This window comes from Protopterus annectens, chromosome 10.part0, assembly GCF_019279795.1.
Source record: "Protopterus annectens isolate FY-2018-M chromosome 10.part0, PAN1.0, whole genome shotgun sequence".
NCBI classification, from domain to species: Eukaryota; Metazoa; Chordata; order Ceratodontiformes; family Protopteridae; genus Protopterus; species Protopterus annectens.
The window spans coordinates 1,763,076,562-1,763,093,926 of NC_056744.1; the positions used below are offsets into that span (position 1 = coordinate 1,763,076,562).

Genomic DNA, 17,365 nt, shown 5'->3' on the forward strand with positions numbered 1-17,365 from the left:
TATTCAGTACCATTCTGGTTACTAATGATCCTGTGTTCTCATGCTGCAGTATTCAGTACCATTCTGGTTACTAATGATCCTGTGTTCTCATGCTGCAGTATTCACTACCATTCTGGTTACTAATGATCCTGTGTTCTCATGCTGCAGTATTCAGTACCATTCTGGTTACTAATGATCCTGTGTTCTCATGCTGCAGTATTCAGTACCATTCTGGTTACTAATGATCCTGTGTTCTCATGCTGCAGTATTCAGTACCATTCTGGTTACTAATGATCCTGTGTTCTCATGCTGCAGTATTCAGTACCATTCTGGTTACTAATGATCCTGTGTTCTCATGCTGCAGTATTCAGTACCATTCTGGTTACTAATGATCCTGTGTTCTCATGCTGCAGTATTCAGTACCATTCTGGTTACTAATGATCCTGTGTTCTCATGCTGCAGTATTCAGTACCATTCTGGTTACTAATGATCCTGTGTTCTCATGCTGCAGTATTCAGTACCATTCTGGTTACTAATGATCCTGTGTTCTCATGCTGCAGTATTCAGTACCATTCTGGTTACTAATGATCCTGTGTTCTCATGCTGCAGTATTCAGTACCATTCTGGTTACTAATGATCCTGTGTTCTCATGCTGCAGTATTCAGTACTATTCTGGTTACTAATGAGCCTGTGTTCTCATGCTGCAGTATTTAGTACCATTCTGGTTACTAATGAGAAGCCAGAAATGTCTGCCAAATCATTAACATGTTGGGAAGTATCTCATCATGACCTTGTGCTTTATCTCCTCAAAACTCTAGGGTTACTTCTCTACTCACACTTGCTCTACCTTCAGATACTGTCACCCTGTCCTGTTACTCCTGCTCTTTAACCGCACGTGCTTCACCTTCCCATGCTGTCACTCTGTCCTGTTACTCCTGTTCTCTAACCACACCTGCTGTATCTTTCCATGTGGTCACTCTGTCCTGTTACTCCTGTTCTCTAACTACACCTGCTCTACCTTCGCATGTGGTCACTCTATCCTTTTACTCCTGTTCTGTAACCATGCCTGCTCTGCCTTCTTGTGTGGTCACTCTGTCTTGTTACTCCTTAACTCTAACTACACCTACTCTACCTTCCCATTCTGTCATGCTGTCCTGTTACACCTGTTTCCTAGCCACGCCTGGTTTACCATCCCATGTGATCAAACTATCCTTTACTTCTGTTCTCTAACCACACCTGCTCTGCCTTTTCATGCGGTCACTCTGTCTTGTTACTTCTGTTCTCTAACCACACCTGCTCTGCCTTTCCATGCTGTCACTCTGTCCTGTTACTTCTGTTCTCTAACCACACCTGCTCTGCCTTTCCATGCGGTCACTCTGTCCTGTTACTGCTGTTCTGTAACCACACCTGCTCTGCCTTTCCATGCTGTCACTCTGTCCTGTTACTCCTGTTCTTTAACCACACCTGTTCTGCCTTTTCATGCTGTCATTCTGTCCTGTTACTTCTGTTCTCTAACCACACCTGCTCTGCCTTTCCATGCGGTCACTCTGTCCTGTTACTGCTGTTTTCTAACCACACATGCTCTACCTTTCTATGCTTGCATTTTGTCCTGTCACTCTTGTCCTCCACCTCTACCTACTGTACCCCCCATGGTGACATTCTGCCTTCTCACTCCTGTATCCCAGTCATACCTGCTTTACCTTTCCATAATGAAACTGTCCTGCCACTCCTGTTCCCATCCACACCCTTGTACTTTTATATGCTGGCATTCTGTCCTACCATTGTTTTCCCCATCTGTCCTTTCCCTACCTTCCCATGTTGGGACAATATCCTGTCATTCCATTCAGCATCCATGCCTGCTCTACCTTTCCATGCAGGCAGTCTGTCCTATCACTCTTGTCCCCATATACACCTGCTGTACCTTTCTATGCTTTTTGTTTTCACATGATTAAAGTCTACCTTCTGTAACCAAAGAGCTCCATCATTCTTGTAAGAGATCCCTGTGATACTTCAGGATAACATACAAGAATTGATCACCTAGCAAAAGCCTTTGACTCAGCAAACAATGGGCTACTTGAATATTGGTGGTTTGTTGACCACTTCATCGATGTACTGACCATTATTATATGTGGCCGTGCACCCATCCTCCATGTAGGGCCTATATCCTCTGTACCTTCTAATGATTGCATGTAACTCTGAGGTCACCAAATCATAGAGGAAGATGTTATATTCAAAGTTATATTCATAAGCCTTGGAGCAAATTGTCCATACCCCGACAAGCGGAACAAACATTCTAGATCTGGTCCTCACCAACATGTCAAGCAGGTGCACTGCTGCAAACTGTTGGACCCTCATTAGTTAACACTGACCACAAATCAGTCACCTTTGAACTGACACTAACACCAGAACTCACAAAGGGTGAAATCAGACAAAAAAACTTTACTAAGGCAAGCTGTACCCTCCTAGGTGAAGGTATAAATGCATTTCATTCCCCACCCCAATCTGAAAGTGGTAACTATGCCAAAGCTTACATTAAAGCCCTGTACAATCACTTGCATAAGTGTATAAACTCGGCTGTACCATATAAAATCAAAGCCAGAGATCCAAGTAAATTCAACTGCCATGGTGGACTTCCAGCATCAACAAACTCTACAATAAACACAAAAAGTTGCTGTTCAGGAAAACAAAGACAAGGACCCAGCAAAGGAAAAGCACCCTCCTCAGCCTTAAGGCAAATAAGACAACTTGTCAAATTGTCCAAGAGCTTCTTTGAGAGAAACCTAGCAAGTACTGCCAAGGATAACCATAAGGCCTTTTACAGCTATGTATGTAACCTAAAGGTTAGAACCCAAGCATAAGCAGAACTGGTGGCCAATGGTATCACACACACACTGACCCCCACAGAGATAGCAAACCTGTTAGTGGATATGTTTGGTGAAACTTTCACTCCCTTATCCCCTCCTAACTTACAGCAAACCCTCCCCCAAACGTCCCCACACCTTACACATCTGAAGAGCAGGTCTGCAAAGCCCTATCCAAGGCAAAAAACACAGCCTTTATGGGACCAGATGACATCCCAGGCTGTCTTCTAAACAGGCTAAAATATGAAGTAGCATCACCACTAAGTAACCTTTTCAATCATAGCCTAAACACAGGCTTTGTTCCTGCAGAATGGAGAACAGCTACAGTTATTCCCCTCCACAAAGGTGGCCTAGCAACAGACCCAGGGAATTACAGACCCATAAGCCTGACCAGCCTCATCCGTAAGGCCATGGAACATGTCATTATGGACTACATAAATAAAGACATAGGTGATCTCCAAACCTCGGACCCTACCCAATTCAGCTTCATGAAGGGCAGATCCTGCCTGTTAAATCTGGTGGATTTCTTTAAAAGTGTAACCAAGGCCATTGATGAGGCCAAATCTGTGCACACAGTATACCTGTACTTGGCAAAGGCTTTTGACACAATCCCACATTCAGGCATTACCAATATACTTAGCAAACTGAATGTAAACCCCTTTGTTATAAGATGGGTTGCCAACTGGCTCACAAACCAGACAGACACTATCAAAGTGGGTGACTCCACATCAACCAGAAGACTGTTACTGACGGGGTGCCACAGGGGTCAGTGCTGGGCCCCCTGCTGTTTGGTATATATTTCTCAGAGGTTCAGTTCAAAATTAAAGGGTTGTGGCTGACCAAGTCTGCATATGACTGCAAACTAGGTGCAACCATTGAATCCCCAAATGATGTCAGTATATTCCAGGATGGTCTCACACAGACCAACGACTGGTGTATTAGTCACAGTCTTAAACTGAATGCAAAGAAATGTATCATAATTCCCTACAGCACAAACAATGTCCCTTTCACACTATCAAATCAATAACAATACCCTAGGTACCTATGAAGTGGTAAGGGACCTGGGATCACAGGTTTACCGCAACTTTAACTTCGACCACCATGTGTCTACCATTATAAAGAAAGCTTTCTACCTAGCTCACTTGATTAGTAAAGGCATAACCTTGAGAGCAAAAGAAGTTACAACCTCCCTATACTTGGCACTTATCCGGCCCATAATTGAGTATAACGCCCCATTCGGTATGTACCGTACTAAGCATCTACAGCAATTAGAGAGACCTCAGAAGTTTCTAACAAAGAAGATAAAGGGACTCCAGCATGCCTCTTACATGGACCGAATAAAATTCCTGTCACTGTACTCGGTACCATATAGACTTCTTAGGTGATGTTTATGCCTGGCCTGTGTTGCAACCCAAGACCCAAACCTAATGAACTTACTACATATCCTTAAATCAAATGGGCTTAGGGCTAAACATTCTAGGGACTTAAATACGACATGCAACTTAAATAGGACATGCTGGAGTGGCAGATTTATCTCCCAGTGACTGCCATGTCTTTGGAACAGGCTACCAATTCATGTGAAACAGAGCACCTCTAAGACACTGTTCAAGAGGAACCTGGATGAGTGGATGGGGCACTGTAAATTCTTACCAGGGTAGTACTCACAACCCTTCTGGACATGGGCAGTCATCACTAAATGCAATCTTGGGTATTGACTAGTACCTCTACGGTATTACATTGGGTTGAAATTGCTAGGCTTAAAATGACCTCTGGGTCGATAGCCTAGAAATCTACTATGATCCTATGATCCTAAGTTTACATTTTGTGAAAGCTCCATTCAGTCAATCTTCAATAAATGATGTTATAGCCAGATAAAGACTAGTGTCACACTTCTTTTGTGCTAATAATGCAAAAAAGTCTAAAATATTTAGTATCTTTGCTTGGAAATGTTTGCATAGGTATTTTTATGCCTCTAAGGGACTCCAAATATTTTTTTTCTCAGGTAGATTGCAAATGTTGGAGGTGTGATGGGGAAGAAAGAGGTAATTGGGAACATACTTTTTGGGAGTGTAATGAGTTGTCAGACTTCAGAAATTCCCTGCAGAGTACTCTGCCAGAAATACTGAGTGAGCAAATTGGTGTAACTAAGCAAATGATTTTTCTGAGCTGTGATACAGAATCAGAATTGCTTAGACATAATAAGGTCTTCCTGAGTTTAATTCAGTAGTTGCCAAAAAAGCAATTACCAGTAAATGGAAATCAAAGTCTAAACCAGCCATACTAAAAGTAGTAAATGTTGTAACAGAGATAAAAGAACTGTAAGTGGGATCTTTAGAAAAAAGTAGGAGTAAATTACATAGAAAAAATGGGAAATGTGGGAACATTACTTGAAGAATAATGTTTTGGAGTAGGAATGAGGTTTAAGAGAAGGCAGAAACTGAGCAAGCTATGTAATTTTCTGTATAGATTATATGTGATGTACTATGTTTGCAGTTGAAAATATGTCAATATGTTTTGTTTTTATGTATATAAAGAATGATTGCCTATGTCATAAGTAATTATTCAGTAACGATGTTTCTTGTTTAATAAATGAATAGCTCTAGATAGTGTTCATTTATGTGATTGCAAAAGCTTTTAAATAAAATCTGTAGATTCTTGCTACTGGTTCTACAAACTATCTCAACATAATTATGGACATGCCTAAGTGAAATGGTCATTTGTCTGCTCGTATTAATTTGCTTTATCAGGATTACAACCTAGTGCTCACTACTAGACCGGAGCTGAGGAACTATCCTATTGATTTCTTGTTCTGGCTAGGGCAATAAACTTCATCAGACCCAAAATGAATCTGATAGTGAAAAAAAAACTTTCTTTGCCCTGGAACAGCAACACAGAGTTTTCTTCTAAATGTCAAGAAGTGGTGTAGGCCATCGACCAAGAAAAAGCCTGAGTGACTTGCTGAAGAGAACATTCTTGTAGCTAATAGTGCTGCAGTCTGCATCTCTAATTCTCATTTTATTTTAACATTTTTATTGGCATGGAGAAACCTGTCTCATCTGTTGGGGCTCACTATGTAGGTAGTGCCCATTGTACGATTTGTCTTTACAACTTATATATTACCACTTGCTTTGTTTTACTATTCCTTATTTAAAAGTAGTTATGCCTTCTTAATATAGAAACAGATGGTCTTATATATTGTCTGTGCTATATAAGTAATTTGTCTGCTTACTTTTTATTTTCTTTTATGGACTGCAAACCGACTACTAGTCCGCCAGATACCCACTATGGACCCTTTTGTTGTATCTGGCTACAAAAGTCATACAGTGGGGCCAGAATCAAAAGAGCTGTATGACTGCCACCAGTGGCTGGTTTAGGCTCACCCATGGTGGTCAGTGAGCTCACAGGCTTGTTTCAGCCCCCTCCCATCATGGCTGATAAGCTCACTGGCGTGACAAGGCCTGCAGTGCCAGGCCATTAAGTGAGGTTACAGAGCTTCTGCATCACTTGGAAGGTGTGAGACCAAGCATGCTGGCTAACTTGCTGTAGTGTCTGCCAGGTGGTCTTTTAACATGGAGCCTAGCCCACACCTTTCCTTTATGTCAGCTGCTAACTTCATGTTTACTTCATCCCGCATCTTCTCTGCTCCCAGGCTTGCTACTTGCACTTGCAAAGCTCAGGTCACAGCCATGGCCGAATCCTTCTGTGCCATGGCACTGGACAGAGTGCTTTTTGTTATGTGTGATAACCATCTCTGACTTACTGCTGCTGTACAACATACCAATCAATGTCTTTACTCAAGACGTCTGGACAAAACCAAACAAATAATGGGGGCAGGAAGGGAGGCAGAAACATAACCAGAACATCAGGAACAAGTTTTACATATTACTCTAACTCACTTAAAAGCTAATAGAGCAACACATTTTGCATCAACACACATTTTCTGAAGAACTATAAAACTCTAATGCCTGATATTATTGACTGACTGTAACCCTCAGTGTTTTGCTAGAAAATCAAATATTTTACACGGGACAGCGCAAAAATATTAGGCAAAATCAGGGGCGTTCTGCAAAATTATGGTCAGTTAAGAGGTATGCTGTACAATATAGTAATATTGTGGTTTTATAAGCAGTTTCACTATTTGGCCAGTAAATAAATAAATGCAAAGGCCAGAGTTCTTATCCTTTAGTTGCCGCTAAATTGAGATAAAGCCTAGCTCATGACACTTGCCAGCCCTGTTGCACCTAGATGGATGAAGTCCCCCCCCAACATCTGCTATACATTACAAACTGCAGCTGGATGAATTACACTACCAAAGTGCTGACATTGTATCACCACACATGATGGTTATAATCGTCAGAACTAAGTCTGTAGAGAGAATGTACAATGAAATCCTGAAAAACCCAGCACAGCAAGGGAGGCTAGTAAAGAAAAATGAGACTAAACAGCTACTAAAAAAGTGGGAGGCTAGCTGGAAAACAAATTAGAATGTAGGCCATCAAAACTGGATGTTACCTGAAACGTAATTTAAAAAAAATACTGACAACTGGCACAGTCAGAAAAGAAAATTAGACTACAAATTGTATAAACTTACCACATGTTTCTCTGCAATCCCTTTCCTTAGGAAAATACAGGCTGGTCCAAATGCACCTTGCATCCTAGCACAGTCGTGGGCTAACTTCAGGATAGGAAAATTGTACTTCGAATTTTGTCTTTCTTCTGGTCCATCCAGCACATCCGACCCATCAGACTGCAGCCAAACACAATGATCAAAATAAAATCCAGGCTTTTGTCTTTTTTTTTTTTTTTCTTACATAGATAAGTCATTCTGTAGAGTTACACAACCCCTCCCATCCTATACTCAGAAGTGCAATTACGAAGCAGACCTGCTGTCATTTTTGTAGCAGTGACAGCTGTTCCTTAAATCTCTGCAGAATGCTCAAGGATATTACTGTTCCAAATACAGTTTAGATTAAGAAAAATTAGAGAAAGCTACTCCTGAAAAGCAGATGGCACCGGGGAGTTTCTGACACACAAAGAAGAAAGGGTGCCCACAGCTGTAAAGTCCCCATTTTGTCATTTCTATGAATGTGTGATTTTACATGTAGTTCATTCCATTTTCTGTCAAGTAGAACAGGGACACCTGGTTTGAATCCCACTCTGGGGACACCTCACATAACAGTACAGTACTGTAGAACCTGCTGTGAAAAGGAGGCTGTGCTCAAATGACAATGCCACATACCTGTCAACATCTAAGAGCAAGAAATCTGCCCAAAGTCAAAAATAATGGAAGGACAATGGCCCAGGGATAGATTTAAAACACTGTTCTTATAAACTTCATTGCTAGAATAACAGGTTTTACATTAGTATGCATTTTCTGAAGGATGTAAAGTCTGAAACTCAAATGCCTGTCACTATTTAGTGACTTCACTCCTCCAGACAAAAAATATGAGGCAAAAATCTGGACATTCCTGGATATTCTGCAAAGATCTGGACGGCTGAGAAGTATGAAATACTATGTTCTCTAAATGCTTAAAAATATGCGCAGATATATAACTGATTCATCAGTTGTTGCATATTATAGTAAACATTGTGTTTACCCATCACAACTTTAGCTATGTAAATAACTGTAGTAACCATTTAATATGTAGCTTTTTGTTCCTAGGTCCCCTTTGTAAATAGATATGGCATAGTTATAGTTAACCCAGTCAACTAAATGTAATAAATAATAAATAGAAAAAAATATTATGTGAGCTCTCTAAGTCTGAGTCCTAACAGAGTGAAATTTGTGCACTCAAATGGAAGCCATCTGTACTACAGAGTTTTATAATCCTAATGCAGTAATTCATAACAGTTATGCAGTGGTGTGGATATAGCTTTTCACATCTGACAGCTTCAGTTCTGGTGTGGTGAATCACCAGATGTGCACAAAAACTAGTTGTGGTAAGTAACAGGGTCTCACTGTGCTGAATCACCACATGTATGCAGATACTAGTTGTTGTAATTGACAGAATTCCAGTGTGCTGACTCACCATATATACACATACATTAGCTGTTCTGACTGACTTGATTCCGGTATGGTGAGTCACCATGTATACACATATATTAACTGTTCTGACTGACTTGGTCTCAGTATGGTGAGTCACCATGTGTAGACATATAATAGCTGTTCTAAATGACTTAGTCTAGGTATGGTGAGTCACCATGTGTACACATATATTAGTTGTTCTAACTGACTTGGTGCTGGTATGGTGAGTCACCACATGTACACATACATTAGTTGTTCTGACTGATGGGATCCCAGTATGGTGAGTCACCATGTGTACACCTGTATTAGTTGTTCTAACTAACATGGTCCCAGTATGGTAAGTCACCATGTGTATACATATATTAGCTGTTCTAACTGACTTGGTCCTGGTATGGTGAGTCACCATGTCTACACATATATTAGCTGTTCTAACTGACTTGGTCTTGGTATGGTGAGTCACCATGTGTACACATATTGTAGCTGTTCTAACTGACTTGGTTTCCGTATGGTGAGTCACCATGTGTACACATATATTAGTTGTTCTAACTAACATGGTCCCAGTATGGTGAGTCACCATGCATACACGTATATTAACTGTTCTAACTGATTTGGTCCTGGTATGATGAGTCACCACATGTACACATGTATTAGTTGTTCTAACTGACATGGTCCCAGTAAGAGTAACCATGTGTACACATATATTAGCTGTTCTGAATGATTTTATGCCGGTGTGGTGAGTCTCCATGTGTACCAAGAAAAATAACGAAACTCTAGCAAACGTCGTAAAATCAACTCAGTTTTATTCGCAAATCTTTCAGATCAAACGATCCTTCCTCAGTGCTTGAACTTTCCATAAAAAACATTCATGTAAATACTGCAGCCAATAAATTAATTAGGAACAATTAAATAAGATGGGGGATATGGACAATGAACTAGAGTTATGTGACTATAAATGGATAATACATTTATGTCAGATAAGGTTCCTGGTATAAGTATTAGTCTAAAACCTGTCTTGAAGCATAAGCAAGCTTGCTTAAAATAATTGTTTTATTGATGTCAATTTATGTTTTTAATTGTTCCTAATTAATTTATTGGCTGCAGTAATTAAATGAATGTTTTTATGGAAAGTTTAAGTTACTAGATATATAACATATATATGTGCACATGTATTAGTTGTTCTAACTGACATGGTTCCAGTATGGTGAGTCACCACATGTATTAGTTGTTCTAACAAAAATGGTCCCAGTATGGTGAGTCACCACATGTACACATATATTAGTTGTTCTAACTGATGTGGTCCCTGTATAGTGAGTCACCACGTGTACTCATATATTAGTTGTTCTAACTGATGTGGTCCCAGTATGATGAGTCACCACATGTACACATGTATTAGTTGTTTTAACTGACGTGGTCCAGTATGGTGAGTCACCACATGTGCACATGTATTAATTGTTCTGACTGACGTGGTCCCAGTATGTTGAGTCACCACATGTACACACATATTAGTTGTTCTAACTGACATGGTCCCAGTATGTTGAGTCACCACATGTGCACACATATTAGTTGTTCTAACTGACGTGGTCCCAGTATGTTGAGTCACCACATGTACACACATATTAGTTGTTCTAACTGACGTGGTCCCAGTATGGTGAGTTACCACATGTACACATATATTAGTTGTTGTAAATGACTGAACTAAGAATTGCTACACTCATTGTAGGTTGACTGATAGAATGCAGCTTGGAAGTGGATGACATGATGGTAAGGAGGAGGCTATACATCCTATGTATCAAAGAGAAAAGGTGGAGGGGCAGTGCAGCAAAGCCATTTGGCTTGGGGTCTACAGTCTAATTTTCAGGAGGAGGACGGCCTAGAAATGGTCTGGGAATTATGTTAAAGGAGAGGCATTAGAAAACAATGAGGAATGTCATCAGAATTAGTGACAGAGTCATGGCAATCAGACTGCAGTGTAAGGATAGGCAGTATTCATAGCTCAGCCTATGCCCCACAGCAGGGTTGTCATAGTGAGGAAACAAGTGTATTTTGGCAACGGTTGCAGCATCTGCTATATAAAGCAGGGCAACATTAATTGCTGTTGATAATGGATGACCTAAATACATATCTCAGGAAAGACAGAAAAGGATACGAGAACTTCCAGTCTGGCAAATGGCTTGATGGTGGCCACTGCATAGTTCAGCAAGAGAAACAGTCACAAAATCAGATATGAGAGCAGCCAACATGCAACTCAGGTAGACTTCCTTCTACTATGGAAAGGGTAGTGGGGCAGAATCAGTGATTGCAAAGTCAGCCACAGGGAAGCAGTTGGTCCACAGCATAAACCACTGGTCACCACAATCAGCTACAAGCAGTGGTCAGAGAAGGCTCTCAGGTCAACAGAGACCAGGTTAAAGACCTGGAAGTTGACTGGAGAGTAAGCACAACAGTTCAAAGCATTACTCAGGGCTCTAGCAGCTCAAGAAGAGGAAATTGATGGGGATGAAGAAGAATGTCAGTGCCTCAAAACAGTATGTGCGAGGACTACAGAAAAGATATGAGGCCAAGCCAGGTATGGACATAAAGTAAATAAGGAAAGCTGGTGTTGGAATGCAGAAGTCCAGGAAGTCACCAAAAGAAAGAAAGAATGCAGGAAAAAGTGGGAAGTAGAAAAGATGGATGAGGCTAAGAAGGAATACTTGTGGGCTAACAAACAGGCTGAGAGAGGAGATGCAGTAGATTAGAAGAAGGAAGGTGTCACAGGCACTCTACCAGTGTCTGGAAATGACTCTGTAGGTGGCACAAAGAAAGTATATCAGGTTGCAAGACAAGGTGAGAAAGATAAAAATGATAGTCAGACACCATGCCAGCAACAACCTACTCACCAGTCCACAGGACATCAAAGGCAGATGGAAGGAGTACTTCCAGCAGCTTCTGAATGAAGAAAAAAAAATCACAGAAGCTGTTCTGTCCCTGACACAGAATTAAATGAAAGAAGAGGAGAAGCCCACCATAAAAGAAGTAAGAAGAGCACTAAGGAAGATGAATTCAGGGAAAGCAGCAGGCTCAGATGAGGTCACAACAGATATGATAAAGATGTTGGGTGAGACAGAACAGAAGGGGCACCTGAAGGTACTCATAGCAGTATGGAGAGAAAGGTGTATCGCAGATGATTGCAGAATAAGCATTTGTAGGCACTGAAAGAAATGGAACGAATGTCTTAGTTTTAATTACCATGAGCTGTGCTGAATAAGTACCAAATATCTCAGTTTGTCCTTTCTATGCCAAACTTTATTTTATATTTCAGAATAAAAGTCTGCATACAGCATAGTTCTGATAATGCTGGTTTATTATGAAGTAGCAGCATACAGTAGAGATAGATGAAGTAAGTCAACAAGATCAAACTAGTTTACTGTCTTGAATAACAGTGCTGATGAACTGAAACAGATTGAATTATAGTAATTCTGAACTCAGTCTTATTCCTTTTCTGCATACTGGCAGAATTATTACAAACTGCATTATTTACTGTAGTTTCTTGAACTGCTGGACATTTGACCTAACTTCTTTACTCAGTCTTAACTAAACTGGGTTTCTGTACTGAATTTTCTGAATATCAATAACAAGCTGAACCGAACTGAATTGACTGCTGTCTTCTCGGAACTCTGTAAATTTCTTACAAATTCTGCATGCCTCTTTAACTTTGGCACCCAAGTTTAGTATTATCTAAACAAGTTCTGTTTGTACCCAAGATGTTCTGCACATTTCATTGTTATCAGTACTTCAGACTGAAGGTTATTTCTCTGAGCGTATTTGTATCCTTCAGTAAAACATTCCTTTCTACTGAAACTGAATTTACTGAAACTACATGTAAAATGTGAAATATAAAATGAAGATATAGGCTGCATTTCTAGGCATATGCAAAGAGAATGCTGTCTAACAAACTACATTAAAATGAAACCTGATCTTACAAGCATACTAGTGCCAGTTTTCAAGAACAAAGAGAACATTCACAGCTGTGGGCAGTAAAGAGGTAGCTTACTTTTATCACACTGCATGGAAGGTCTCGAGAAGGTGATTGACTGACTACGCAATAGTGGAAAGTTAAGATGGGAGATGAGTAGTTTGAATTCAGACTACATTGCAGCACAACTGAACCAATGTTTGCAGTAAAGCAGATAACTGAAAAAAAGCTAGCAATGAAGAAATAATCCAACTGGACATTCCTAGACTTGGAGAAAGCATATGACAAGGTCCCAAGAAAGCTGATTTGAGCAATCATGCGGTGGTTCAAAGTCCCAGAAACATTGGTAGAACTAGTATAGGCTATGTACAAGGATCCAGTGACTCAGTACAAACAGAGTTCTATCTCATGGAGGGGTCCACAGTGGGAGTGGGTGTGTATCAGAGTTCATCTCTGAGCCCACTGCTGTTCATACTGGTGATAGACTACATTAACAAACAGGTTGGAGGGGACAGATCAAAGGGGTTGCTGTGTGCAGACGATGTGACATTAGAGGCAGCCTTTGAGCAAGAATGGAATGCAAAATTAAAGGCACATGGGATGAAACTGAGTATGGATAAGACAGTAGTAATGGCAGCAAATTGGGGATATCGGTACAAGCTGAGAACTGAGATAGAAAGAAAAACAGTGGGGCAGGTTAACAGCTTTGAGTATTTGTGAGGGGTGTTTGAGGAGAAGGGAAATATGAAAGAGGAGGTCAGGTCAAAGCTAAAATCAGAGGGTCTGTAGCCAACTGGCACAGACTGTCAGGGGTATGTATGACAGAAGAATGCCAAAGAAGCTGAAAAGTAAGGTGTACAAGACAGTGGTGTGACCAGTACTACTGTATGGTACAGAAACCTGGGCAGTAAAGGCAGAACAGGTGAAGAAGCTAGAGGTGATGGAAATGAAGTGTCTGAGATGGGTGGTAAGATGCACACTGTGGGACAGGTGAAGAGGATGTCAGACCAGAAACTAAAGTAGGTCCAATTACAGAAAAGGTCAAAGAAAACAGATTACTGTGGTTCAGGCACATGTGCAGAAAAGAAAACAATTTGGAACAGAGAGGAAGAAGGCAAGCGGAAATGAGATGATCCAGCAAACAGGTGGATGGATTGTGTGAGAGAAGACCTGTGACAGTCAGGTATGAGTGTTGAAAAAGGTAGGAGAGTGGCACTGAAGTGAAAGAGGTGGTGACACACGACACTCCGATCTCATGTTGAAAATGGGAAAAAAGGGGGTTGATGGTGATGATGTAATTGACAGGGTGCCAGTGTGGTGAGTCACAAGTGTGCACATATACTAGTTGTTGTAACTGCTAGGATCCCAGTGTGGTCAGTCACAAGTGTACACATATACTAGTTGTTGTAACTGCTAGGATCCCAGTGTGGTCAGTCACAAGCGTACACATATACTAGTTGTTGTAACTGCTAGGATCCCAGTGTGGTGAGTCACAAGTGTACACATATACTAGTTGTTGTAACTGCTAGGATCCCAGTGTGGTGAGTCACAAGTGTACACATATACTAGTTGTTGTAACTGCTAAGATCCCAGTGTGGTGAGTCACAAGTGTACACATATACTAGTTGTTGTAACTGCTAGGATCCCAGTGTGGTCAGTCACAAGTGTACACGTATACTAGTTGTTGTAACCGCTAGGATCACAGTGTGGTCAGTCACAAGTGTACACATATATTAGTTGTTGTAACTTCTAGGGTCACAATGTGGTCTGTCTCAGGTGTATACAGATACTAGCTGTTGTAAATGGCAGAGTTCCAGTGTGGTGAGTTACAGGTGTACACATATACTAGCTGGTGTAAATGACAGAGTTTCCATGTGGTGAGTCACAAGTGTACACAGATACTGGCTGTTGTAACTGATAGATTTCCAGTGTGGTGAGTTACCACATGTACACAGATACGAGCTGTTGCAAATGACAGAATTCCAGTGTGGTGAATCATCACATGTATGCAGATACTAGCTGTTGTAACTGACAGATTTCCAGTGTGGTAAGTTACCACGTGTATAGGGTTACTAGCTGTTGTAACTGATAGTGTCCCAGTGCAGTGAGTCTCCACATGTACACGGATACTCGCTGGTTTAACTGACAGATTTCCACTGTGGTGAGTTACCACGTGTACACGGATACTAGCTGATGTAACTGACAGGATCTCAGTGTGGTGACACACACTCACTGATTTGAAGACCGTTTTTTACTGAATGGTTTTCCTTTTTCTCCTTGACCTAAAATTGCTGCTGGATATAAGAACAGAGTCAAATCTGCCCAGTCTAGTTTGGAATCCTGTGGTGCTGTGTGCCGGGAATTTTTTTTTTCAGAGATCAGCTTTGCAGACATCAGTAAAAACTGACAAATATGGTGGATATGAAAGGTCTGGCTGCTGCTACTAAACATTTCCAGTCACAACATTGGAATATTAAGGAATTGCATAAACCTAAGGGAAGTGAACTTCGGTTTTTAGTTATTTAATTTTTGTACTCTAACCATCTGACTACAGTCAAATTTCATGTATTTCCACAGCTACTACCAGTTATACTGCTATTATGAGACATTTTCAGGGTGGCCACGGTGGTGAAGTGGTTAGCATTGCTGCCTCACAGGAAGAGGTTCTCTGGTTCAATCCTCGGCTGGGGTGCTTTCTGTGTGGAGTCTGCATGTCCTCCCTGTGGTCGTGTGGGTTTCCTCCGGGTGCTCCAGTTTCCTCCCAAAGACATGCTGCAGATGGATTGGACACTCTAAATTGGCCCTAGGTGTGTGCATGTGTGTGCCTTCTGTGGAAGGTTGGGTGCTGGGCTGGCAACTCACCACTGTAAAACTTCACTGCCAATCATGAGCAGACAAGGTGATCCGCTGTGGCGACCCCTAATTGGGAAAAGCCCAAAGAAGAAGACTGGTGGTTGCTTTTGGTCAGAAATTGTAAACACTTAAGGGAAGGCAGAAACTGAGCAATTTATATCATGTTGGATTGATGATAGTTAGATAAAAAACATGATGTATGTTTGTAACTAGGAACATGCCAATATGGTTTGTTTTCTTTTATATAAATGTGTGTTTGCCTATATCTTAAGCATCAATTCAATAAAGGCATTAAAGACAGAAATCTTAAACATTTATCTCTGGGCCACACATATTTACCAACCTAAATACCATGTTTTTTTTTTTCAGAATTTTTGTTGCTCTGCAGTTTTACTGTTTTAATCCCCAGTCAGTTGGAGGCAGACAAAGGGCTTAACTCTTGAGCAGATCCAGAAGCAAGCATTCTGAGCTAAATTTCTGAAGCTGTTAAACTGGGAATTAAAAGCTGAAATAATCATTTTAGAAGCTCACAGTCTGTTCATAAAATGTCCTATTATGTAAGTAGTTCTCAAATGTAGTACGGAATACAGCAGACAGATTCAGTGGTGGGGTGGTGAGGAGGTCTAGAAAGTTCTCCGGTAACTCTTCCACATGGAATGATTTTAATACTGTAATTAATATATGTAAAATGGCCTTGTTCTGCATACACTTTAAGTCAGGCATAATTAAGTCATCAAAAGTAGTGGACTGAGATGAAAGATTTTGCATATTTTGACTTTAGAAATTCTGGTAGCAGCTGTTTTCTGCTACTTTTTTCTTATCAAACTGTAGTAAGTTTAAAATGCAAACAAATGAAAGGGGCACATTACTGGAAAGAAATGCACTCTGCACCTAATTTGCTTATTTTTGTACTAAAATGCAAGTCATATGGTTGGCTGCTTTACTAGATTCTAGGGTTCAGTCCTAATATCTGGTTAATGCTATGCAGAAGTATCATGTTTTCTTGTTTTTGGGGTTTTTTTTGTACTCCTTCTGCTTCATTCTTTCTATTTTCCCAGCTGCCCCGTTCATCGCTGGGTCTACAAGACTCTCCTACAGCCAGCAGACTATCTCTCTGTTCTAAGGCTGGGGCTGGAGCAGAACCTAAGGGCTATCTGGCAGGTTGTGCCATTGACTGTTTCAACTGGGGAATTATTTTATTTATAACCTACTCCTTTGTATCCCCCTCCCCTGCATTTGCTTGTTATATCTGAGGGCTACTTCTGTCTATGGACCATAGCTCCACACAAGGAATGCCTTGAAAAATGCCTCTACTCTCCCCAACATAGGCATGCGCATCCCTGTCTGTTAACAGTTTAGATGCCCAAACTGCTAATTGAGCATAGCTTGCCTGGGTCATAGTTAGGGCTCTGTCTCTGTCTAGACCATGGCACTGCCCAAGAGACATGTCCAGATGGTTTCCTTGGGGTAATTTATCTTCCTCCTTCCTTCCAAAGACATGCTGGTTGCTGTAACTTATCCATAATTAAGTGTTATCTTGGGACATGAGCTGCAACTGAAAATGTCAGTCAAGAGAAGTTCACTTTTGGAAATGATAGAAATAAATACATAAAAAATGTATCAGGGATGGCTAGTACATTTATCATGGGTGTGCTATTCATGCAGTTACAGTACCTGTTATTTTATATTTTA

General features: G+C 40.8%; 1 protein-coding gene across 1 annotated transcript in view; it reads right to left on the reverse strand.

Moving 5' to 3' along the window:
* Positions 1-7,587, reverse strand: part of CABP5 (calcium binding protein 5) — a 133,045-nt gene extending 125,458 nt beyond the window's left edge. The window contains exon 1 of the mRNA XM_044086576.1: positions 7,432-7,587. Within this exon, the coding sequence (XP_043942511.1) occupies positions 7,432-7,494 (63 nt within the window). The 5' untranslated portion in view covers positions 7,495-7,587. The remainder of the gene's footprint in view (positions 1-7,431) is intronic.
* Positions 7,588-17,365: the final 9,778 nt, after the last annotated feature.